General features: G+C 39.8%; 1 protein-coding gene across 6 annotated transcripts in view; it reads left to right on the top strand.

The window, feature by feature from the left end:
• The first annotated feature begins 1,096 nt into the window (after positions 1 to 1,096).
• The window catches only part of WWP1 (WW domain containing E3 ubiquitin protein ligase 1), a 56,921-nt gene continuing 32,116 nt past the window's right edge, over positions 1,097 to 25,901 (top strand). For 5 of the 6 annotated variants that reach the window (XM_080364360.1, XM_080364357.1, XM_080364358.1 and 2 more), the window contains exons 1-3: positions 1,097 to 1,514; positions 20,447 to 20,537; positions 25,336 to 25,474. In XM_080364360.1, the coding sequence (XP_080220486.1) occupies positions 20,468 to 20,537; positions 25,336 to 25,474 (209 nt within the window). In that variant the 5' untranslated portion in view covers positions 1,097 to 1,514; positions 20,447 to 20,467. Of the gene's footprint in view, positions 1,515 to 20,446; positions 20,538 to 25,335; positions 25,475 to 25,901 lie in introns of those variants that run through there. The other variant, XM_080364361.1, reaches the window with a different exon arrangement.

Below are 25,901 nucleotides of genomic sequence, written 5' to 3'. Positions count from 1 at the left end.
TCTTTCAGAAAAGTCTAATCTAAAATACTTTTGAACTACATATAATATTTCTTTCTTTTCCAAACTTGTAGTTTTCCAATAGGTTTTCTATGAAGAATAGGTTGGAAAGCAGTGCTTTTAAGAGCTTCCTTTGTTTTCCTGAAGGAATTTACATGCCTAAATCAGACTGCTGGCCCTCATGTTGTTTTTTAAAAACAACAAAATACCAGACTTTGCTGGAAGTTGCTTCAGGGTCTCATATTGTAAGCTTTTGTTCCTTTCAATTAACAGTGGCGCTGGACTTTGAGACAAGCACTCAAAGGCCTTGTTTATGCACAAAAGCTCTTGCTACTGCTGCCTCCATAGCATTATATTGGATGGTAAGAAGCCAAAGCTTCATTAGTCTTCAACGTAAGGCACAACTTAATCCTCACGTTTGTGCATACAAGTACTTTTGGTACGTCAGTCTGGACGGAACGCCAATGCCCTTTTTAAGGGTGGGTAACGACACGCAGCCCCCTGCCCGCGGCGGGGCAGGTGTTGGTGCGGAGGACCCGGCGCTGCAGAGGCGGCCGGGCTGCCGCCCGTCCCCGTCAGCTGCTCCACCGCCGCCGCGGGGACCTGCCTCTGCCCCATCTCCGTGTGTCCCCCAAAGTGCGGGACAGCAGAAGTTACTCTGGGAGAGAGATCAGACAGCAGCGAAGGGGACCAGCGGCACAGCCCCCATGGCTCCGGAACGGGGCGACTGTCAGGGCGGCGGCGGACTCTGCCGACAGGAGCCCTCCCTGCCTGCGCAGCCAGGGAGGGAGGCGGCTGGAGGAGACACCCCCCGCCTTTATCGCGTGCACACCACCCGGGTGTGCTGGCTGCCGGCGCCTCGGCCGTGGAGCAGCTTTCTCGGGTGGGCAGTGACTGACACAAGCCTCCCTTATCCTGCCCACGCACGCTCTCCCCTACGGCCGGCGCCTCAGCGCTGGGCCCGGCCCCTCCTCCCCTTCCTCCGCAGAGGTTGATTCAGTCCGCTCAGCTCTTCTCCCCGCCACAACTCCCGAGTTGGTTCAACCCGGGGCAGGCGCTTAGGAATAAGCCCTGTCCCCTTTGAAGAGCGTCGGTTCAGGCTCCCCCTCTCCCTCCCACCGCCGCTGCGCACTGCCTGGCTCCGACTGGGCCCTCCCGCCCGGGCGGCGGCGACGGCAGCAGCAGCAGCAGCAGCTCCACAAGTTCCTGCTCCCCGTGCCCGGGGCGCGCGCGCGAGCGAGGCTGGCACGGCCGTTGGGGGCGCGCGGCGGCGGCGGGAGCGGCGGCAGCGGCAGCAGCAGCAGCAGCGGGAGCAGCAGGAGCAGCGGGAGGGGGATTGTCGTGCCGGAGCCGCCGATGCCGCTGTGAGATGGCATCATTCTACGCGGCGGCGGCGGCGGCGGAGCGCGGCGCGGAGGGGTGAGGAGCCGCCGCGGCGGCGAGGAGGAGGAGAAAAAGAAGAAAAAGGTGGGAGGAAGGAGAAGGAGGCGGCAGCAGCTGTGAGGCTGCGAGCCACGGTAAGGAAACAAAACAGGCTGTGCCGCAGCCGTCTCGCTTTGCGGTCTGGCCCGGCAGAGCCCGACCGGCCTGAGGAGAAAACGGCGACCGTTTTTCTCCCTCTTCGCCGCCGCTCTGTCGTGGGGAAGCGGGGGCGGCGAGGGCAGGGGGGTGGGCTCTGGACCGGTGCGAGCTGACCCTGTCACTGAGGGGCGGGGAGGAGGGGAATGGGCGTGGGGGCTAAAATGGCGAAGGGAGCTATAGGAAGGTCTCGGTCTCTCCAGCAGTTCAGCTCGTTGCACCCCCTGGGCCCTGCTGTAGGGGATGGCGGCTGTTGCTTCTCCCCTTTCGCTGTCCCCGTTTGGTGACGGGAGGATTGCTGGGTTTCCCTGCCGTCTCCCTCCCTGGCTCATGTCTGGACAGGGCTGAGGGCCTCTCGGCCCACACCTGGCACGGGGAGGGGGTGTCGGGACTTGGGAGAGCCCGTGGAGGTGCGGGACGGGGTTGAAGGAGAGGGCGAGTGTCGCTGGTGTCCAGTGTCAGGCGAATAACCTTGTTTATTCCTGTCTGCGGCCTTTCGAGTGAGGGTGGCTGAGAGCTGAGTCCTGACCTGTGTCAATGCTGAGTGGATTGCAAGAGGCATTAGTGACTGGGAGTCAGGGAGGCAGTTCCAGGGCCGGCCCTTGCTTGGTTATCTGGGGGATCAAAGCAGAGGAGAAGGATATTGTTACGTTTCAGTTCACCTTCCTTTGGTGAAACTGGAGAGGGAGGAGGTGAAGAGCCGTTTCCTCACTACAATGAGCTGCTGTCACCCCTCACAATATGTGCAGTGTGCCTTCTCTCAAGAGGAGGGGGAGCACAGCAGGCTGGGAAGTCGTTACGGTTGTTGCTCAAGTTATACGTGTCTGCTAGTCTGTCTGGGTCCCCTTAATATGTGTTTTGCTGAGCAGGATGTGAATTCAAGACCTCGAAAGACCTATTTATGTAATTTATCTTTGTTTATATTGTGGCAAAATATTACAACTCAGTGGAAGTGTTTATTTACTTGTTTTTATTTGTGATGTCTTTTTTTTTTTTTTTGAACAATACCAATTCCCATCCCAGTTTAACTAGGATAATCTAGCGCTGCTTCCAGATCTATAAATGTTTAAACTGTACATCTAAGAGAGAAAAGGACTTAACACTAATCATTTTAATGGAAGCTCTTCGATGTTTGGGTGAAACTATAAAAAGAGCTTTTCATATTTCAGTTTTATTTTCACATGGCACCTGTGTCCTGTAGAAAATCATCAGAATATTTTGCATTAAAGAAACCCCAGGTTATGCAAGTTTAATAACATTGGCTTGCTAGATGATACTGAGTACAGGTGTCTGGGTTATATTTGGTCATATATGTGAAACACAGTATAGTTGTAGTAATTAGACTGTCCCCTTAAAATTTGTATTCTGGTTTGATCCCATTGTGATATAGGAGCAAACTGAGTACTGGTGGGCTTTGATAATCCTTCACTAATTTGGGCTATTTGGTGTTTCTTTCATTTTTGTATGCTGCTTTATCTATGTCCATGTTGATCAAGGTATAAACTGAATTATTCTCATTGATTTTAATACTAATAAAGATTGAAGAAATTTTACATTAAAAAAAATCGCTTTTTTCATCCTTTTGAGAAAAAATTTAGAGTTGTAAAAGCACTGCTAGTTTTATTGCTTTTCATTTTCCTTCTTATCTTGCCATATAAAGTTGGAAATTTTGCTAAGCTGGAAATTGTGATAAGTTGGAATTTCTACTCAGTTTCCTGTGTTTTCTCTTAGAAGAATGTGTGTGGTGAAAGAGATTTCACCTGGTCTTTGGATACAAAGAAGTCGGGGGTAAGGATCTATGAGAGGAAGTTGGTATTGCATTCGGTTCATTCATGCTTCAGTATTCCTATGGCATTAAAACGCTGGATTTGAAAACTAAGATACTGTAATAAAAAAATAATGACCCAAGCTATGTTTATTACTTGGAAATGACTAGTATTTATGCACTTAGAGCAAACACTCATTGATAGCTCTAAAGAAACACAACCTAAATTCCCCCCCGACCCCCAAGCCAAGTTCATCCTAGAATTTAGTTAGCTGAAAAGTAGATAATTAAGTGAAAAGGCTTAGAGAAGGAGTGGATGGAGTGATAGGCAAAAAAAAAAAAAAAGCTTCCTGCAAACTGTGCTTTAAAGATTCTTGGAAGTTATTTTTGACTTGGTCAGAAAGACTTTCTTCATAAAAACTGAGCAGAAGGAGTGAAGTTACTGATAAACATGTCCTATCTTTTAAACTAGGTTAGTACTGCTCTTCTGCACAGTGTAATCTTCACTTCAATTAAAAAAAAAAGAAAAAAAAGAAGGCTTTCTAGCTCTGCATCAATTGCATAAAACTCAAAGTCATCAGAAAAGCAGCTGCTGTGTGCCTTCCTGTGTGAAAGTACGTAAATTGGGGCAGGGTTCCTCAGTTTCTATGGTAGTGTTGAATTAATCAAAATCCTGTCGTTTTTGCTGTACTAATTAAACTTGTTAACTAGAACTGCCAAACTCTTTCTTTGAATACTGGGTGAGGCAATGTGTAGTGGGATTCTTCGATATTGCTTTGGTATATGTACCAATGCAGATGTTAGAAGCTGGTTACACCCCAGTCCTTCTTTAAAAGTTTGTTTTTGTTGCATCATGAGGCCAGTTCCTTTCTCTGTAGGTGTCAGTTCAGATTTATCATAATTTGCTGATCTTCTGTAGTGACATAAAATAGTTACAGGTAAGGACCATTGGAAGTATCAGAGGTCTCACCTCTCTTTACTTGAAGGAAAATTATATGGCTATAGAGAGAAGTCTCCTCTTCCTCATCAGCAGGAGTTGGAGTGTCCAGAAGAGGCATTCCAAAGGCTTGTAGAAAATATCAGATCTTGTGAGTGGTGCACTCTCTTGTTTTTTCCTATAGAACAGTGACATGGCATGGTTTTTGCTGAAGATTTACTACAATACCTTTTAAGAGGGAGTTTTTGTTTTTAATTGTTTTCTGTAAATGAAAAATTAAATGCTTCTTGGGTATGTTTTAGCTGTGTTTGAGGACCTGATAGTTTAACCCGAAGCATGCTGAAGTTTAGCTCTGTTTTGCAACTATAGTGTTGCTCTACAGAGGAACACCAGAGATGCTAGGGAAGCTGTCAGAATTACAGTATATCAGAATTATTTACCTGTGAGGCTGCAGTGTGTTGATTTTAAATTTCTTAGCGTTTCAGGGAAACCTTTATCCTCATGTTACATGTCAGCCTTAGTAGCTACTATGCAGGTATGTAGTATGAAGCAATTAATCATTGCAGGTTTGCATGACTTTATACTGCTGTGGTTTTGATACAGCAGATGTATGGCAAACGGACCTTTTTTTTTTTTTATTTTAATTCCCTCTCCTCTTAGTCAATGTTGAGGGTTTTTTAAGTTTGTAATCTAATGTATAGTTTGATAGTTCAGTCTTGTCAAAAAAGTACTTTCAAAATCCTGTTTAAAGAGAATATGGATTTGAATTTAACTTGTAAGTTCTACTGACTTAAAAGAATAAGCTAAAATTTACGTAGCTAGTTGTGTTACTTTATAATGGCTTTTGTCTAAAATAAGGTCTTTTATAAAAATTGGAGTGCAGCATATGTTTTAAAAGGCAGATTACATTCTTGGGCTTTTGAAACTTTTTTATTATTCACTTTTTTTCTTTTTGCTGGAATATGTTAGAGATGTTTATGTTCTGCTTTAAGTGACTGGAGTCTGAGCACACTTAAATGTAACTGTTTCAAAACCTGAAGATTTCTTAACATCTTCACTGTTTAAGGATGTTAACTTGAAGTGATGTAACTGGTACAGCCAGTAGTATTTTGTAGTGAAATTCAGCCTCTGATGTCTGACACAAGGAATTATTCATTGGTTCAAATCACTTCAGAATAATTCTTTCAAATATAAATGTCTGTTACTGAAAACAAAGTAGGACATTCTCTTGATTTTTCTTAGGTCTAAATGGTATTGAGAATACAAATGTATTTCTAACTGACACAGAATTACTCCATCTACTTTTCTCTGTTAAGGTTTTTAGAAAATCATTGTGGAGATGGAAGAAAACAATTTAAAAAATTATGAGAAGAGGATGTCACATTTAAAAAAAAAAGCAAAATAATTTTGTTTTACACATTTAAGTATCTTCACCTTGCAGCCTGAAGTGGGCAGAAGAGAGCTCTTGTCTGTGCTGCTGTGAGTACAGACAGAAGCATAGAGAGTGTGCTCTGTGGTTGTTTCTAGTTACTGGGTTTCTAACTAAGATTTTTTTGTTATAAGCATTTAAATGGAGCAGGAGATTAGCATAAGAGTCCTTTTATGTGTTGCTCGTAGGTGAGTGAAAAGTATGAGAGAACTTTGGATAGTTTGTGCATTTCAAGATAGCTAGTGATTTCTCAGTGTAAATCAAATGAAAGGAGTAGTAGTTTTAGAATAGGGAAAAGTAAACAGGGAAGGCAAAATTCATAATCTGTAGAATTGCACAATATACTTGGGCATCAGAACTGAGAAAAAAGAACACATCTCTAGTTTTGAAACACAGAGCTCTGCTAGTTCTTGAGAAATTCAGTAAGTTGTTGTTGTTGTTTGTAAGCTTGAACTAAAACTGCTGAACAGATCAAGGTACAGTCATCTTAAAAACTGACCTTGTTTTTACTAACTGATATATTTGAATTAGCACTCTTTCATTTTCCCATATACACAGTGACATTAAAGTATCTCTATGTAAACAAAACAGTTGAAAAGCAAAATAAGTGCTTAAGGGAAGCTAAATAGAAGATGAAAAGTAACAGGATTGCAAATCTTCCCTTTTCTCTTCATCTCAGGTTGGAAGTGTGTAAGCTGCTTTTTCTAAAATTCCAGTTCCCTTCATTCTTGGCACTTTGTTTTCTACTTCCAGCTACCTTCTTACACTGTTATCTTTTTAAAAATGGTCACTGTCTTATTGTAGTAGCTGGAAAGATTTTGTGTTCGAAAAAATGAAATAAAAAAGTGTATTTTGCATTCTGGATGCAAGTTACAAGGGCAGGAAAAAATAAATTAGTATTGAAAAATATGATGGAAGACTGAAAATTGTGTGTCATTTCAAAAATAAAATAAATCTCTGACTCAATGCCTTGTCAGAGATTGCTGACAAAGCTATGTTGTCATGGGATAGTGAGTATTGTTAAGGGAATAGCTATGGGAAGAAAACTAGTTGGGGTCTTAGCAGTCTTTTTGTCATATTACAAACTACTAATGAACTGGCAAAATCTGTAGGTGGAGAAACTATTGAGTAATGGAGGTGGAAACTTCAGCGAGACATAACAGGGGCTAGTTTAGTATTTGGTAATGGGTACATTTTATTGTTTACACAGGAGTTCTAAAGCATATTGGAAGGAGTAACTAGAACTATTCATCAAAATGGGCTGTAAATTAAGTATTTGGTAATAAGAGCCCAACATAATTGTGAATTACTCTATGAAAATGTCCCATTAGGAATGGAATAAAAAAAATTGTTGGAATGTATTAAGAATATAACATAATAGCTTGCTTGCTATTTTTATATAAATTGCCTAAGTGAATTTGAAAACTGCTAAATGTTGCCATTGTATGACAAGTGGTTCTGGTACTATGTGGAAACCTCCTAACTTCAGCTCTTTTACAAATGGACTGTTGTGTTTATTTGTTGTTTGTATTCCATCTTTCATCAGGAAAAAATAACTGATTTAGGAGTAAACTATTAGAATAGTACTGCTCCCGTGCAAATAAAATGGAAAATGTTGGGATTTTTTAGCATGAAAAGAAGGGAGAAGAGGCCTCCAGCAGAGAACAACAGAACATTGACTAGAATTAGTAAATTTCAGCTTATGCTTTTAACCCTCTGTTACACAGCTAAACAAGGAGATGTTAGACCACGCTTAGAAAAGTTGAGTAGGGTAGTCTATCAAGAAGTAATTCTTACAAGATTCAGTTGGGATCGGCTGATGTATGATTCAAAATAAGGAATAGATTGCTATACAGACAAGGAGAAAATCCTTTGTTAAGTAATAGGAATTTTAATTGTACTTCAGTGCCTAAACTTGATGTTTAAATACTTATGAGCAAGTTAGTGTACACAGCTCACTACAGCCTTTCTCAGCCTTTCTTGTTTTTTTATGTGTTTTTTTGGTGTGTTTTTTTAACTACTAGGCACAGCTTGTTTTCAGAGTTGGTTGATGTTTTTTGTCTATTTTGAGTAAATCTGTTATGCTGGTTGCTTCAATTTCAAAGCTTGGAAGGCCAAAAGAAATTAAAATAAATCTGTATTAGCAGAGATGTACACTTTGGGCTTATTCTCCTACATGCTTAAAACTTTGTGTTTCAATCTCTCCCTGTTAATAGAGAGGAAGAAAGAACACTTTTCCAGATGTTTATTGACACTTCGCCCAGCTTAAAAGCTGATGTTTTCAAAGATTGGTGTAGAAGATGTAGGAGTAGAATAAAGAATAAAACAGACAACGTCATGATGCCACTGTTTATATCCACAGTGCATTCCTGTCTTGAGGGAATGCTCTGTTCATTTTTTCATCTTTTCCACTGTCCACCCTGTCTCAAAAGGTAGGTAGTAGAACTGGAGAAGGTGCAAAAGAGAACAGCAAGGATTGACCAATTTATATTGAAGAATGAGAGAACGACTAAGGATTCTTAATACTCTTCAAGCTGGAAGACCTGTGTGTTGACCATGTAATGCAAATGGAAGTTATATGGGTAAAGGATGCTAGAGATGTTTGTCTCTTTCTTCTTCTGTCTCTAGTATTGCCCTCAAAAGTTCCTTGAAAATCAGCATGAATAAGGGAATAATTCTGAAAAGGTTGGATGATCTTTTCTGTGCTGTTTTTGTAGTCACTTGGTTTCAAGGCACTGTTGCTCTCAAGCATTAGCTGTTATTGATTTTACGTTGTATAATTTAGTCTTTAGCTTTTCACCAGAAAGGATGCTGATCCTTGTGAGGGTATCTGCATTTCTCATGAACTCAATTTGTTCACCGAAATTAAAATAACTGATATTTCAAGCACTGTTTTACTGCAAAATTTAAGTAGTTTTCTTAGAGCCCATTGACTCATTTGTAACATTGAGTTAATACAGAATGTATTGATGTGGTCCAATATTGATTCTTGAGAAGTCAAGCGTTGGGCTTTTCTGTTAAGACTCGTGTTATTAATTTTCATGTGTTCAACTTGTCATTTTTGTGTAGTTAAATTCTGGAATCTGATTAATCCAGGTTAGAATTGTATTGAAAAATAATTAGTAGAATCAGGTAGCTCTTTGTTTTAAGAGGTGAGAATTATTTATCACCTGGGAGCCTTATTAAGGATCAGGTTGAATTCTTGAGCACTGTAGAGACAGAAGGGATATTTTTTTAAAAAATAAGTGACAGTGCTTGGGTGAGTGCTCTCAGGTAGTAATAGGTAAGTTCAGTGCAGTCTGTGATTTGAATTAGGACAGACATGTTTTAGTGTTGTAACACTGCTGAGATTGACAGCTGGAAAGAGGCTTTCATAGCACATTTTAAAAAGCAAATATTCAGAGAAAAGAGAGTGAGAACATGCAGTGAATTCTACTTATACCTCTTTGAGCTATTTTTTGAGATAGTTACTGAGGAGAGGTGGATCACGTCAAACCTCTTACTGATGAAAAATGTGCAAAGGCCCTTTCTACCGCTTTAGCCCATAACACTGAATATAATAGTTTTTTCTTCCCCTTTTCTTTGAAATGTCATCTTCTACTGACTTATCAGAACAGTGATGAGACTGGGAGACTATTTTGTTAGACAGTATTAATGTATTTCCCATTATTGGTATTCTTTACTCATGGTTTCTTCATATCCCCATGAAAACAAGCGGAAAGGTGTAACAGAAACAGCACTCTTGGTTAATATCTTTAGTGTTGTTTTATATTCCTTTTGAATTTGTCAGTGTATTAATTTTGCTGTGACTGCAGCAGAGTTGTGCTTAATGTAGTCATGGCTATTGTGACTAATAAGGTGCTGATGACAGGCATGAATTCTTGTGAGTGGATTTTATAAGCTATCTGGGCACTCTTGGTGTGTGCTTATGCTGCCTGCCTGTTCTGAAGCCAGTATTTCTCCATCTTCCATATTGTTAACGTAGAAATAATGTTTGATATGTAAGCGCCTACATGAAAGTATAGTAAGGTTTTCTTTTTGAAGTGTAGGTATACTAAAATCTGCCTGTATTTTAGAGACATATCTTAGTATGTTACTTTACATTGCTCTCGATCCAAGTATGATAAACAGTAATTTATACCAACCATTAGGATTATCCATAGCAGAAGTCAATCTAGAGAGGGTAAAGACTAGTGTGTACTGGCATGTTATGTATTCTGGCAGACATGAAGGCTATTCAATTGAATATTAAAATGAGGGAGAAAATAGTCTTCCCTGATTTCTAGACATGTATCTTGGACTGTCAGCCTTTAACTACCATCGTTCTGTTCAAGCAACTTGGAAGTTGTTTACTCCATTTTTTTTCTCTGTGCATGTGATACTATCCGTAATACACGGAGAAGGCATTGTGATATGTTTCATTATTTGATATTGTGGTAGGCCCTAGAAGTGTCATCATGAGTAAGATTCATGAGCAATGTGTACCCTAAATATTTTGCTGATGGGTTACTCTGTGAGCAGTAGTACTAGGCCTCATGCAAATTCTTCTTATATCATCACAATCCTCTTCTCCTTCTGCTGTTCTAGGTCTTTCTTTCTTGTAGTAAAAAACCACTATGCAGAGTTCCAGCTCAGACTGATTCAGAGCTGTGTCTGTGGTGATTGTGTAGCTTCTGAGCCAGGCAGCATGGGCAGCTCGAGTTCACGCTGCAGCCACTTGTACCTCCTGCATAACACTCTGATAAATATTTTTTTTAAACTTTTGTAGCTGTGCCATATTTTTTTTTCTTAGACCCTAATATGAGGCTGGCAATATGTTGTAGATGTGCATGGGTCAATAGTGCAGCATTGGAAACGATGGTCAGGGAATGTGTATGAAAAACAACAACAAAATGCAAAACAACAACCAAAAAACTCCCCAAAACCAAAGAATTAATAACAACAAAAAACCAAAACCAAACCCAACCAGAAAATGAAGTATTTTTTTTATGTAGCTTGCTCTCCATGACAATATGAATGAACAAAGATTTATTTTCTGGGGTGAAGGGCTAGGAAGTGCATATAGGTTGGCCATCTTCAACAAGTATTGGTCCAGTGTTTTCTTTAGACCTCTTCTTACTATTAATGTACTTAAAATAGACATTCTTGTTATCTGATACAGCACTGGCCAGTTCCAAAACTGATTGAGCTTTGGCCATTTGTGTCTTCTCCCAGCATAAATGAACCACAGCTCTCTAATCTTCCTGCGAAGCCTGACCTTGATTCCAGAGATTGTACAATTTCTTTTTCCTCTTGGGCTCCACGAGGAGTTCCCTATTCAGCCAAGCTAGTCTTCTGCTCTGCTTACTTGACATACAGTGTAGTGGAATTGCCTGCTCCTGTGGTTTTAAAAGGTGTTTCTGAAAAACTGGCCAGCACTTGTGGACTCCTAAGTCCTCAAAAGGAGATTCCCAGGGTACTTGCCAAATAGCTCCCTGAATAACATAACGTTTGCTCTCTTGAAATTCAGGGTAGAAACTCTGCTGACCTTTTTTTCTCATTATAGAAAAAATTTTAAACTTGACCATTTTGTGATCACTGTGCCCAAGACAGCCATCTACCATCACATTTCCCATGAATCCTTCTCTGTGCACTAGTAACAAGTCTAGGAGCATGTCTCCTAGTTGGCTCACTGAGTACTTGTGGCAAGAAGTTAGCTTCCATAAACTCCAAGGATTTCCCAGACTTACTGGTCATCACAGTATGATACTTTCAGTTGATGTCTGGGAAGCTGAAATCTCCAATAAGGACAAGGGCTGCTGATCCAGAGTTTTCTCCTGATTGCTTATAGAATAACTCATCAGTGCTTAGATCTTGGCTGGCCAATTGGTGGTAGACACTCACTACATCTCCTTTGTTTTCCATTCCCCTAATCCTTACCCAGATGCTCTCAGCCACATCATCACTAACGGTAAGGGCTGTTCAATCAATTCCCCCCTTACATACAGTGCAGCTTCTCCACCTCACCTGCCATGGGTATCCCTCCTGGACAGCCTGTAGCACTCCAGTCGCTGGACTCATTCCACCAAGTCTCTCTAATACCAGTCATATTATACCTCTGGGAGCTGACCAGTGCTTCCAGTTCAAGACCTGTTCAGACAACGGTCTTAAATACGTAATTTAATGTTTAGGTTGCCCTTTGTGGAATCAGGAGTTGGACTCAATGATTCCCCTGAGTCTCTTCAATCTCAGATGTTCTGTGATTTAACAAGAATGGCAGTTTGCTTTCCAGGTCAGGTCTGTAGGGCTGGCAACTAGGAACTTAGTTACAAAATATTTTCAGTGTATCATGGATGTTAAAGTATCTCTGGAGAAGCTGTTAGTTGTCAGGAAGAAATAATGCCTTGCCTTGCTGACAAGGCTTTATAGACCCTGAGGAAGAGACTGCTGAAGCTGAAATGCTTGTAATGTCAAAACAGATCCTAATGAAGCCACTGGTATATCTAGACACATGAGTATGTGCTGTGGACTTGGTGAAAACACAAAAAATTAAATGCTACTCTCTCCCTTACTTTTTTGGCTGGTCTGAAGATTCACTCCAAAAAGTATGTTGATGATAGCAGAAAGTATGAGGACTTTCTCATAGCTTTATTCTTCTTTGTTGTGTCAGAGTTGGATTTACTACTTAACATTTTTGTTGGGTCCTTTTTCAGTTCTCTCAGCCTCAAGTAAGTCCTTTATTTGAAGAATGCTTGTGAGCTACTCATAGGTAAAGGACTGAAGGATATTGTCAGTTGAAAATGGTTTTGGTGGTGCTTTTTAGCTTAAACAGGAAGAAGCAAGACATTCTGCTGGCAGAAAAGGACCTGGGGGTTCTGGTGGTCACCAAGCTGAACATAGATCAGCAATGTGACTTTGGGGCAAAGAAGACAAGTGATGTCTTGGGCTGCATTAGACAAAGAATTGTCAGCATGGTAAGGGAGGTGTTCCTTCCCTCTTATTCAATGCTGGTGAAGCCACATCTGGAGTCCTGTGCCCAGTGCTGGGCTCCTCAGTACAAGAGGGACATGGACATATTGGAGAGAGTTCAACGAGTGGCCATGAAGAGGCCAGCACCTCTGAGGAAATGCTGAGAGAGCTGGAACTGGAGAGTTCAGCCTGGAGAAAACTCAGAGGGACCTCATCAATGTATATAAATACCTGAAGGGTAGGTGCAAAAAGGACAGATCTGGACTCTTTTCAGTGGTACCCAGTGACCAGCAGCAATGGGCACAAACTGAAACACAGGAGATTCCCTCTGAACATCAGGAAGCACTTTTTCATTGTGAGGTTGACTGAACACTGGCACAGCTTGCCCAGGTAGGTTGTGGAGTCTTCCACCTTGGAGATATTTGAAAGACGTCTGGACATAACCATGGATAACTGGCTCTAGGTGGCCCTGCTTGAGCAGGGATGTTGAACCAGACAACCTCCAGAGGTCTCCTCCAACCTCAACCATTCTGTGACTTTGTGATTTGGTATTACAGAATCATAGACTTGTTTAGGTTGGGAAAGACCTTTAAGATCATCATATCCAACTGTTAACCTAGCACTACCAAGTCCACCACTAAACCATGTTCATGACACATCTACATGTCTTTTAAATACCTCCAGAGGTGGTGATTCAGCCATTTCCCTGAGCAGTCTGTTTGACAACCCTTTGAGTGGAGAAGCTTTTCCCAATATCCAATCTCCTGGTGCAACTTGAGGCCATTTCCTCTTTTTCTGTCTCTTGATACATGGTAGAAGAGACGGACACCTACCACACTACAACCCCTTTCAGGTAGTTGTAGAGAGTGATAAGGTCCCCACAAGCATCCTTTTCTCCAGGCTAAACAAACCCTCATCCTTTACCTGCTCCTTATAAGACTTGTGCTCCAGACCCTTCAGCAGCTTCATTGCCCTTCTCTGAACTCTCTCCAGCACCTCAATGTTTCTCTTGTAGTGAGGAGCCCAAAACTGAACACAGGATTTGGGGTGCAGCCTCACTAGTGCCAAGTACAGGGGTATGATTACTTTCCTAGTCCTGCTGACCATGCTATTTCTGATACAAGCCAGGATGCTGTTGGCCTTTTTGGCCACCTGGGCACACTGTTGGCTCATATTCAGCTGCCTGTCAGACAACACTCCCAGGTTCTTGTAACTGCCGCCAACTGGATTTAACTCCACCACAAGTCTTTGAGCCTGGCCACCCAGCCAGTTTTTTACCCAGAAAAGAGTATGCCCATCCAAGCCATGAGCAGCCAGTTTCTCCAGAAGAATGCCATGGGAAACAGTGGCAGATGCTTTACTGAAGTCCAGCTAAACAACATCCACAGCCTTTCCATCATCCATTAATGAGGTCACCTTGTCACAGGAGATGATGTTAGTCAAGCAGGACCATGCTGATTGGGCCCAATCACTTGAGTGTCCTGTAGATGCCATGTGATGGCACTCCAGATGATCTGCTCTGTAACCTTCCTCGGCACTGAGGTTAGACTGAGAGGCCTATAGTTCCCTGGATCTTCCTTCCCACCTTTCTTGTAAAAGGGTGTCACATTTGCTGACCTTCAGTCGACTAGGACCTCCCAGTGAGCCAGGACTGCTGATAAATGATGAAACATATTTTTTTTTTTAATTGAATTTTATGGCAGTAGCCAGTTAAGTTTTAGATGGGCTTTGGCCCTTATAATTTTCTCCCTGCATAACCTCATGATGTCCTTGTAGTCCTCCTGAGTTGCCTGCCCCTTCTTCCAAAGTTGATAAACTCTCTTCTTTTTCCAGAGTTCCATCAAAATTCTCTGTTCAACAAGACTAGTCTTCTTCCCCTGTGATTTGTCTTTTGGTGCACAGGGACAGCCTGTTTCTGCACCTTTAAGGTTTCCATCTTGAAGAATGTCCAGCCTTCTTAGACTCTTTTGCGCTTCAGAGCTCCCTCCCAAGGGACTTTGCCAACCAGGGTTCAAAACCGGCCAAAGTCTATTCCCCAGAAGTCCAAGGTAGGAGTTTTGTTGACCCCTCTACTTCACCAAGAAGGGAAACTCTTTATCATTTCATGATCACTGGGCCAAATATGACCTCCAGCCATCACATCGCCCATAACTCCTCTGTTGTGAAATAACAGGTCTAGCGGGCACCTTCCCTAGTTGGCATTTTGAAATTTAGAAAAAAATTATTCACAAAGGTTTAAATTTATTGTTAACTACGTTGTCTTCTGTGAAACTGTTGATTCACATCAATTAGGAAATGATCCTTTGATTTCTGCAATAGAATACTGTGTCAGCCATCCTGTGGTTTTGCTAGGGTCTTATTTTGTCCTAATGGATCTGTAGTTACCTGAAATAATTTATAGAGCTGAAATAATACTAATTTTTAACATAATCTGTTTTAGGTGTTAATAAATAGATTGTACTCTGGGTTGATGTAACAGTTATGTATGATGAGGATGGTTTGAACAGAAGTGTTATGATAATATCTTTATGTGGCTCTCAAGACTCTTTCTTAATTGATTTTTAATGTCCATAAATTTTGAGGGGAGTGGGTTTGTATGTGTCAGTGAAATAGTTCTGAAAGCAAAGCTTCACTTCCTTTAGACCAATAATTTTTAACCTAGAAGTTGAATAGAAATGTAGTCATTTCATATTGAGCTATGGGTGGTACCTGTAGCCATTTTGTAACTACAACATGGTGACTCTTATGTTGCTGTATGTAATCTTTTTAAGGTTATGTAGAGAGCACCTCAAAGGTTTTAACACTTAATCAACATGTTCAGTAGCCAAACTGGGCATTTATTTTAAGTAACAAGAAAAAGGGCTTTAAGGCTGAGGGGAAAAAAAGTGTGTGCATGATGCAAGAAAGCAGTTAAGTAGTGCCCATAGGTCATAGTGCTCCCTTGCCCATGAATGGCTAGGGCTTGCATTATTTGAAATAAAACATTAAAAAATTGTTTATGTAGGACAACCCAAAATCTTTCAGTGCTTCTTCACTACCTGTTTTTCTTTCTCAAATAGGCTTTCTTGCAAACTAGATCAAGAAAATACTGCTTTTGCTTTTGACAACCCTCATTGTGAAAACTTCGCAATTCTCCTAATGAAAATCATCACTTCACTTTGTGTAATTGCCATACCATTCTTTCCTTCACCAAGTTCAGACTTGCTTGGTTGAAATTTTGGTTATTTTTGGCCAGACGTAGTTTCTTCTGACTTGTAGAGACAGGAAGCTGTCAGTCCTTGAAACTTGCTGGTTTTTAGTATTTGAAGAATTTCTAGTTGAAGAACTTTTAAAAATCTTTCTCAGTTTATGGAAAATTTTACTTCTAATAAAGCAAGAGAGTGATGGTGTAATCCCAGCCTCGTGCAAGTCTGTCAGTCCCTCTGCTCTATGACTTCTTTACTATTCCTGCTTAGTTTCATATAGTATATGCTTGCTCACTCTCTCTGCTGCAATCTTGCCCCCCAGAAACCTGTGATTTTTTTGGGAATATGTATGTTAACACTGTTCTTCTAATTCAGTAGCCTTTATTTTTGTTTTCTACATGTTCCTGATATGTTTATAGATAATTCGCAGATTTACTTCAATCTTTATTAATTTCTAGACTGTTCTTTTGTTGTCTTTATTCTCCCAGTAGGGCTCTTCTTGTCCTATCCTTTTCTTGACTATGACAGTGAGTACTAACACCTTACACGAGGTCACCAATACTGTTTTTATCACTACTGTAAATGGTACATGTGATAAATAGGATTGTTGTCCTATGCTGTACCCACCTGCCGCCCACGTGGCTGCATCATGGTAGTAATTTTCCTATCAAAGGCTCAGGGTCTAAGTGTTGGATTATGCTTCTCTTCTTCCATTGTACAGCAGTGTTTGTCATATACCCAGACCAGCCTTCAGGGAGTAATGGATGTCCAAAGCTCTAGATAAGGTCCTTTGTTTTGTACAATGTCACTTGGTGAACTTTTCTTCCTGAAGGCTTTGTTTACCTGGAAGAAAGACATGTTTGACTGGGATTGAGTGGGATCCGGTGTGCATCAGGCAGTGAAGACTTTTGTTTGTTGGTTTGTTTTCAATAAGACAGCTTTTTGGATCTTGAATGAAAATTACAAACATCGTGATGATGATGTGAGCAGGCTCTCTCTTCTCCCTCCCAGGAGAACTAACGTGCATCAAGGCTGATTAGACAATAACCTATTAACTTCATTTACAAATTTCAGTAGCTGAGTTTGGATAGTTATTAATACAGGTAGAACAATAGGAGGAAAAACCCCAGTAAAAATAATGATAATTTGTCAGTTACAAAAGTATGTCTAAACTAATTTTTTTTAATGTATGATTAGAAATAGATGGCAGATCTTGGTTTTTTGTTATGAATTTGAGTTAACTTGCCATGGAATTGATGACATGTTTTGCTCCTTTGATGTCTTCTGTATTAGTGGCCTTCAAAGTGGGATGTGCAAGACCATCCATTGAGGTGTGGGAAGAAAATATTAGGATTTATGTTTTATCTGAAAAATAAAAAAAAAATTAAGCTCTGTTTAGGATACATATCGATGCTGGCATCTTCATTCGATCTGTATGTCAGATGCTTCTGTGTCATGTGTGGTTTGCGGGTGTCCTGAGGGCAGATCTGGTGTTCCACAATATGGGAGAGTTGGCAGACACAATAGCACCTTCACTTGTTTGTTCATTTTCAGTGTATTGCAAGGTGTGTAGTTTGTGTGCCTGGTTAGGTGGAATTATGAATTATAATATCTCATTTTGACTAAACTAACCCTCACAAAAATGGTCAAGTGGCTTAAAAAAAATCCTGCGAAGAGATAATGGATTGAAGGTAAAACAAATAATGTGCACACAAGTGAACAACAAGAACATGGCAGAGCTGATACTTCTCCTACTCCTAGTATGAGCTCCTGGACAGCTGCATTACAAGGTAAAATCAGTGGCAATTAGATATGACAAGACATTGGCCAAAAAAATCTGGGTTTATCAAGAAGGCTCTTTGAAATATGGATGTACATCTACTCTTGTTAAAGATGAACCTCACCCTAAGAGGATATTGTACCTGGAGATACCAGCTACTGATAATATGAAGCCATCACAATTAGCAAGGCATTTAAAAACTAAGCATCTGGACCATGAAGACAAACCTCTACAGTTTTTTTCAGTCTTGCGATACTCAGTCCAGTACTTTACAAGATTTAGCTAAAGTTAATGATACATCTTTAGAAGCCTCTTTTAATATTTCTCAATAGCAAAAGATATAAAGCCACATACCATTGGAAAAAACACTTGATCTTCCTGCAGCAGTAAAATTGTCTGAAATAATGCATGGAAAACAAAATGGTGACAAACTAAAATGCATTTCTTTGTTGGCAGATGCTGTTGGATGGTGTCTGGAAAACACTGCCAAAAATTTGAAGAAATAAATATTATAACCAATTATACAGTGTGAGAGGCTTCCTATACAGCTGGCTGAAAGTATAGATGTGGTTAATGTGGCTCAGCTTATGGTAGTTGCTAGATTGATTCTGTGTCGATAATGAAATGTAAAGAAATACACAAAGAACTAAGTCACTAAGGAATGATGTACCAGAAAACGCGCATTTTTAACAGTAAATAACTTCTTTAATAACTTTTTTTTTTTTTTAATGGAAAAACTATGCAAATATAACCACCGCTTAAGTGCCTGCTTTGACTGAAATAGAGATTCCGGGGTAAGGTTGCAAGGAGAGCACCACACATGGAATTCATTCACTGCATCAGGCATAGGCAAGCAACAAGGAAGTTGGAACCAGAAGTGCACAGTGCTGCAGGATGTCACCAATATGGTTAATTGTATGAAAACAAGACCTTTAAATAGTAGGATGTTTACAGTAATTTGTAATAGCATGGGGACTTACAATGAAAATCTTTTGTTCTATGCAGAGGTTTGCTGGTTTATCACGGCAAAGTATGTAGAAGAATTGTAAAATTTAAAGATTAATTATGTGTTTTTCTTTCACAAAAATATGAGTGTTCTGAATTTGCTGACCTATAATGGCAAGCAGCTGTCAGGAGTATGCCAACTAACAGACATTTTCAAAAAAATAACCAACCTAATGTGTCAATTCAAGGTGAAGGTGACGTTTTAACTATGAGCAAGAAGACGACCGCTTTTTGAAAGAAGCTCGTGCTATGGAGAGAGCACTTTGAAAACAGATGTTTGGAAACCTTTCCATCATTATGTGATTTTGCTGCCAGAAGATATGTGTGTCATCTATAAAAACTTTATCTGTATACTTAAACTTGGAAGCAGAATTTTTTCACCTGTTTAAAAGTGTTCCAAATGAAGAGTTTCAGGAGGTTTTGAATACATTTGTTGAAAATTTAAGTATGCAACACCTTCCATTAGTTTGCAATAACAATGGATTGACATTGGAGGAGATGGAAATTTACTGGCCAAATTTCAAGAAAAACTTTTGCATAATTAGTGGATGGGAATGAAAAATGAGTATCACAATTTAGTAAGTGCAGCCAGTGATGCACTTTCATTTGAATGTACATATCTTTGTAAATTATCTTTTCTGGCTATGACTGCCATTAAAACCAAGTGTTGAACTGAATTTAGAGTCAGGCTTTCAAATCACTGTATTACAAAGTGTTAAGCCAACATTTTAGAAATGATGAGGCATATTCAGTCACATGGCTCTCATAAAAAACCGAAATTTTTTTTAGCAAGAGCAAAAGTTTTATACTAATAAAAATTACATAAAAATACTGTTTATTTCATCTTTATCTCATCCTTTCTAATTTCTGTTTTTATGTTTTATAATGTACTATATTAGTACAGTGGTACTTAGACATAATTTCTAAATAGGTATACACATATTGGGGTTCATACTCACATTTTTTACTCATAGATGTGCATGTTCAAAAAGATTTGGTGACAAATATTCAATAGTATTATTGATACCAGTTAATGTTCACATAAATAAATATATGGAAATTCATACAGATCATTTAAAACATTTAAAATGTACATAGTCTTTTCTCATGAAAAACAGTTGTCTGATAGAAACAGAGAATCTTTCACTTCTAGTTTTGTGTCAGGAGGATGGGAGTAATGTTTGCATGTGCTTCAAGTGCAGGGATGCCCCAGCTGAGATTAGTCACCCTGTTTCAGTCACTGAATGATAAGACGAGATAGTCCTTGTAAAGTGCTTACTGTGTCAACAGATGAGGGAAGTGATTTGTGGGTAGACAAAACTGGTATAGAAAGCTGACTGCAAATCTAGGGATAGTATTCAAATGTTCTTTGTCCGAATCACTTGTGTTATTGCTTGAGTTTATTGTTCAGGGGACAGCTTGGTTTTTTAAGCATGTAAGTGTCTCAGAGGTTTTGTTCATTTGGAGTTGTTGGTGCTTAGCTCATCTAAAAATCAGACTATAAGCATATCTTCTGGAGACAGGAATACTGATATATCGCAGCTGATTCTTGTTTCTTGGTTTGCACAGTTTTAAACTATGTAAACAAATGCATTACTGAAGTGTCTTGGCATCCTCAAAGGTAACTTAGGACAAATTTCCGAAGTATTTAATTTTATTTTATTTTTTTTTTTTTTAAACTGGTGTTACAAAATAATGCATTCTGCCATACCTAAGTAACATTTGGTAACTTGCTAATTAGTTGAGCATTTTATTTAGTAGTTGTAACTAACATGCAGAGATAAGTACTTTTTAATAAGCTACCTTCGTGCTTTTCTTTTAGGCAAAAGCTTAAAACTCTGACATGGCCACAGCCTCACCAAGATCTGATACAAGTAACAACCATAATGGAAGATTACAGATGCAAGTAACAGGCAAGTAATGATGTGTATCATGGTGATTTTTACGGGAAAACATATTCTAAAAAAACAATCTTTGAAATGAATGTAAAATATGGATCAGTGTAGTTAATATTTTAATTAATAACCTGAATGTTACAGTAAAGAGTATGACTATAGTATATATAGATGAATTGAAGCTAGTTAGAGGTTGTACAGTGAGTTAGGTAACGGTTAAATGATCTCCTCAAATTAGAATTAAAAAGAGATTCAGTACAACAGTAGGGACAAATGTAAAGAATTTTGCTTGGGAACAAGTAATTTCTGGCACAAATTCTATAGAGGGAACATATATTATTGAAATTGTACAAAGCACATGGGTGGTTGTAGTGAACCCCAAGCTGAAAATGTGTACAATGTTATAGTAAAGCTGGAGAAGAACTAGAGGGGATCACAAAATTTGGCAGCCCTTCAAAAGATTAAGCTCTTTGTTTACATACCAGGTAAACATCTTTTGAGAATAACATGGGTGTTCAGTATTATCCTTAAGGCAGCAAGTTGTATTACACAGCCATATGGAATAATTTAGGTTAGAAGGGACGTTTGGGGATTTCTTAGTCCACTGTTTTGCAGAAGGCAGGGCTGCCTTTGAAGTCTGATCAGGTTGCTCAGCAAATTGTCGAGTTGAATTTTGGGTATCTCAAAGACTGTAGATTACACAACTTTCCTGGGCAGCTGGTTCTGGTGATAAACCACATCACTGTGAAAATGTTTTCCCTTTAATCCAATTGGAATTTACTATATTGTGTCTTGTCTGCTTTATTTTTTCCTTTTGCTGCGCTGGTTCTCATACTTTGAGGCAGAAATCAGCCATCCCACTATCTTCTAGAAGGGAAACACAGTGGACTACAAGTAATTCTGGAAATTTCTGGTTGTGTTGGGGGCACCTTTTTCATTTTATCTTGAACTGACTATGTAGGCTAGGCATTCTGCTACTCGTGGATAAGAACTGGTCAGGGGTGTGACAACTGGTGTCAGTCCGTGGTGCGTTGACCCTGGCTGGATGCCAGGTGCCCACCAAGCTGCTCTGTCATTCCCCCTCCTCAACTGGACAGGGGAGAGAAAATATAATGAAATGCTCACGTGTCAAGATAAGGACAGGGAGATCACTCACTTGTTACCGTCATGGGCAAAACAAACTTTACTTGGGGAAAATGAGCTTCATTTATTACCAATCAAATCAGAGTGGGATAAAGAGAAATAAAAACTAAATCCTAAAACACCTTCCTGTCACCTCTCCCTTCTTCCCAGGCTCAACTTCACTCCTGATTTCTCTAGCTCCTCTCTGCCAGTGATGCAGGGGGCTGTGGGGAGTGGGTTGTAGTCGATTCATCACACATTGTCTCTGCTGCTCCTTCCTCCTCCAGGGGAGGAGTCTTCACATTCTTGCGCTGTTCCAGCGTGGGGTCCCTCCACAGGAGGCTGTCCTCCATTAACTTCTTCAATGTCAGTCCTCCCACAGACTGCAGTTCTTCATGAACTGCTGCAGTGTTCCTCCCTTCCATGGGGTGTAGTCCTTCAGGAACAGACTACTCCAGCATGGGTCTGCCATGGGGTCACAGATCCTGCCAACAAACCTGTTCCAGCTTGGGCTTCTTTCTCCATGGGGCCACAGGTCCTGCCAGGATCCTGCTCTAGTGTGGACTTCTACAGTGTCACATCCTCCTTTGGGCATCCACCTGCTCCAGTGTGGGGTCCTCCCCAGGCTGCAGGTGGATCTCTGCTCCACTGTGGACTTCCATGGGCTGCAGGGGGACAGGCTGCCTCACCATGGTCTGCACCATAGGCTGCAGGGGAATCTCTTTGGTGCCTGGAGCACCTTCTCACCCTCCTTCCTTGCCTTGGTGTCTGCAGAGTTGTTTCTCTCACATGTTCTCACTCCTTTCTCCTGTTGCACAGCAGTTTTTTCCCTTTCTCAAATATGTTTTCTCAGAGGTGCTACCACTTTCACTGATGGGCTCAGCCTTGGCCAGCGGTGGGTCCATCGTGGAGCCGACTGGCTTTGGCTCTACCAGACATGGGGGAGGCTTCCAGCAGCTTCTCACAGCAGCCACCCCTGTACCCACCCCACTACCAAAACTTTGCCTTACCAACCTGATACACGGTCTTAGCTGCTCTTTCTGTGGGATGGCAGAACAGAACAAAGACTTGTAGTCTGAAGATAAACAAAATGCATCTAGGTAAACAAGTTTGATAGCTAATTATGACAGTGTTACAGTAGTTGAAAGTGAAAATGTTACCAGCAAGTAGTTAGTGTGGATAAATATATATACATATAAATGTATGTGTGCACATGTATGTATATGACTATTGTTTTACCATTGATAAATAACTTGAACTTTCCAGGGATCCTGAGAAGTCTGGGAACCCTGAAGTAAGAATTAATGCATGAGCAGGAATATACAAAGGCTATCTTGAACAAAGTTTGAAAAAAAAAAAAAAAATAAAGATTAAGATAAAAACCCCTGTATCTCAAGAAAGAAACATCATGCTGCATGGTCCATAGATGACTAGGTTATCAGAGAGAAGATAGATTGTTAGAGGGTCCCCCAAATGGATATTTTATCAATTAGATAGACTGATTAATGTTATGCAAGGATGACATAACTTGATAACATGATGAATCATTGAAACTGGTAATAACTAGTAGCATAGATGAAGCCACCTCTAGACTGAATATATAACTGTAGTGAACTGAGTTACACAAATGTTCCCTTACTTCAGATCTGTGTATGCAGAAGTGATCATGTGATATCCTGTACTGTACTGCTCCTTATGTAACTAGTCTTGTATTTTTCTGGCACTGGAGCTTCTCTTGACTTGAAGAGATCTGGTTCAAGGATCAAAGTGGAAAAATCTGTACAGTTTTTAGAATTACTTTTCTGAAGGTTTAGTTCCCTAACCAGTCTTTATTGCAAGATCAGAGGAACACTGGTGACACTACAGGGAATGAAGTGGGAGACAGAAGAGTGTGGGACTGTAGTATTGCTGAGTTACATTGGTTTACGCTCAGATTAGTTTATGCTGCTGTAGAATCTAGACTTATATTTCAAGAACTGTATTTTAAAAACACTTTTATAAAGGCAGTAAGTCATTTTATAGATAAGGAAATTCATATGGAGTGGTAAGTGACTTGGTCAGGTTTGGACAGTTACAGCATGTTGCTGACAAGTTTTGCCATCGGTATTTTTTTCAAATGTACTTGGCAAGATATCTTGTCTTGTTAGTTCTTTTTGAAGTCTTTGCTAGTATTTGTTACTTCTATTTTTTTAAAAAAAAAGTCCTAACCAAAAATTGGTAGTAGTCTCCTTTCATGCTTAGGGACTCAAAACTAAATAACTTCAAATGTAACAAGGTAAGAGGGGGGACTAAAGAGAAGCTTGAATATTGTGACTAAAGACCTATATGCTAATAAATGTTGCAGGTGCTTTTAGAAAACAAAATATGGAGGAAAAAATGTGGAAGTAGTAAAGGTTGTTAAAGCTTAAAAACGTACCATGATTTCAGGTGAAAAAATAATACTTGCGTGGCATTATGTTTTTAGTCTTCTAAATTTAATCTTTCATTGTTATCAAGGCTGCAGTTCCCTTTTACAACATACGATGTATGACTTAGACTAGACTTTGCAAATAAAAGGGAGTTAAGTGTGTGCCCTTTAATTGAAATTCAGTAAAAGTCTGTGGGTAATGCCTTTAAAATCTTGGATGGTTTCATCCCACTATCTTCTAAGTAACTAATGTATATATCTTAGAATACTGTAATATACTGTAATCCAGAAATACATGATGGAACCTTTTTTTTTTTTTTTTTGTCTTCCTTTCAGACAGTTTATTTAACTTCCACTTATTTTTGAAATAGCAAGTACCATACAGAAAAGTAACAGGGAAAGATTATTTCAGCTTTGCTTTAGTTTGAAAGTGAAGGGAAAGAGAATGACACTGAAGTACAGGAGGAATGAGAGAGCCAGCAGGTAGGTACAGCTCTGAGTCCATCAGCATGGTCTTATGAAGACAACATCTGCCTGAAATAAAATTTAAAATGTTGTCAGTTAGGCTGCTGTTGGTCTTCATTGTGACTTCCTCAGCTGGATGAGGAAATGGGAGAACAGATTTATATTCAGGACACTGAGGACCTCAGCAGTGATTTGGAGATTCTTTGGTCATTTGCTATTTCTTAATTGTTGAATATTTAGCAGAAACTTTAAGTTCTTCTGCAAAGCTATTTAAATAGGGGAAATTTGAAACTTGATTTCTTACTTGTAACAAATTGATGTGTTAAACCACAAGTTGACCACATGGGTAATACTGGCAAGGAAATGAAGCTTTGCTATACAAGGACGTTTTGAAATAGGCCTCAACTGCATGTGCTTTCATAACTACATATAGTTTAAAAAAAAATCTACCTGATAACCTCTCAGATATATCATACTTAGATATTTTTCAGTTAAGGGAAGAGTAGGAAGAGCAATGAGAAAAGAAGAAAAGAACTCACATGATTTTCAGTGTGTATCCTTAAAATAATTGTTGTGCTGTGTCTCCAAGCCATCCTGCCAGTACGTGGTGAAAAGAATATGTCATGTTTGTTTCAAATATCTGACAAAGTAGCTTTTGAAAATAAAAGCTACCATTTTAGCATTGACCTCTTTATGTTCAGCAGAAACAGAAAAGGTGAGGAACAACATTGCTATGCTCTGTTTCATACGTTGTGGAGGCAGTACATTTCCTGTTTTTCAGCAACTGTGTGCTGTTACAGATAAAGCAATGTATTTTATTAGTTTCTAGTGCCAAACTGAAACGGAAAAAGAATTGGTTTGGAACAACTTTCTACACGGAATTAACTGCAGATGGAGAAATTAAGAAAACAGCAAAATCAAGTAGTTCTTCAAATCCAAAATGGGATGAGCAGCTGACAGTGTAAGTAGATTTTTTTGGTTGTTTAATACTATTTATTAGGCAGACATTGCAGGCAAATATTTACTAAGCTTGCGTGCCTGCATAGTTTTCTGACTGCTTATGACTAAATGTAGACATATTATATTTATCTCAAATTATTTTTTTTTTTCATTCTTACAGTCTTTTGAGTATATTTTTTTTGTAGAAAGTGTTCCTTGCCTACAGTTTCTATACATGGTATACTCTTGATATTTGTTAGTACTGTGGGCTATTAAAGCTTAAGATGCCTCTCTAGAAGATGTTACTAATTGTAACCATGTCATTTTCAACTTTGAAAAAAATTTCAGCTGAATGAATAGTATTTATGAGGAAGGTCACTTTTTCCTTTAAATTTCCTAATGAAGGGATGCACACAGGCAAACAGTTTATTGCAAAGTGACCTTGCAGC

This window comes from Nesoenas mayeri (assembly GCF_963082525.1).
Source record: "Nesoenas mayeri genome assembly, chromosome: 2".
Classification (NCBI taxonomy): Eukaryota; Metazoa; Chordata; class Aves; order Columbiformes; family Columbidae; genus Nesoenas; species Nesoenas mayeri.
The sequence above is the reverse complement of the archived record's forward strand: the minus strand, read 5'-3'. Positions and strand labels throughout refer to the sequence as shown.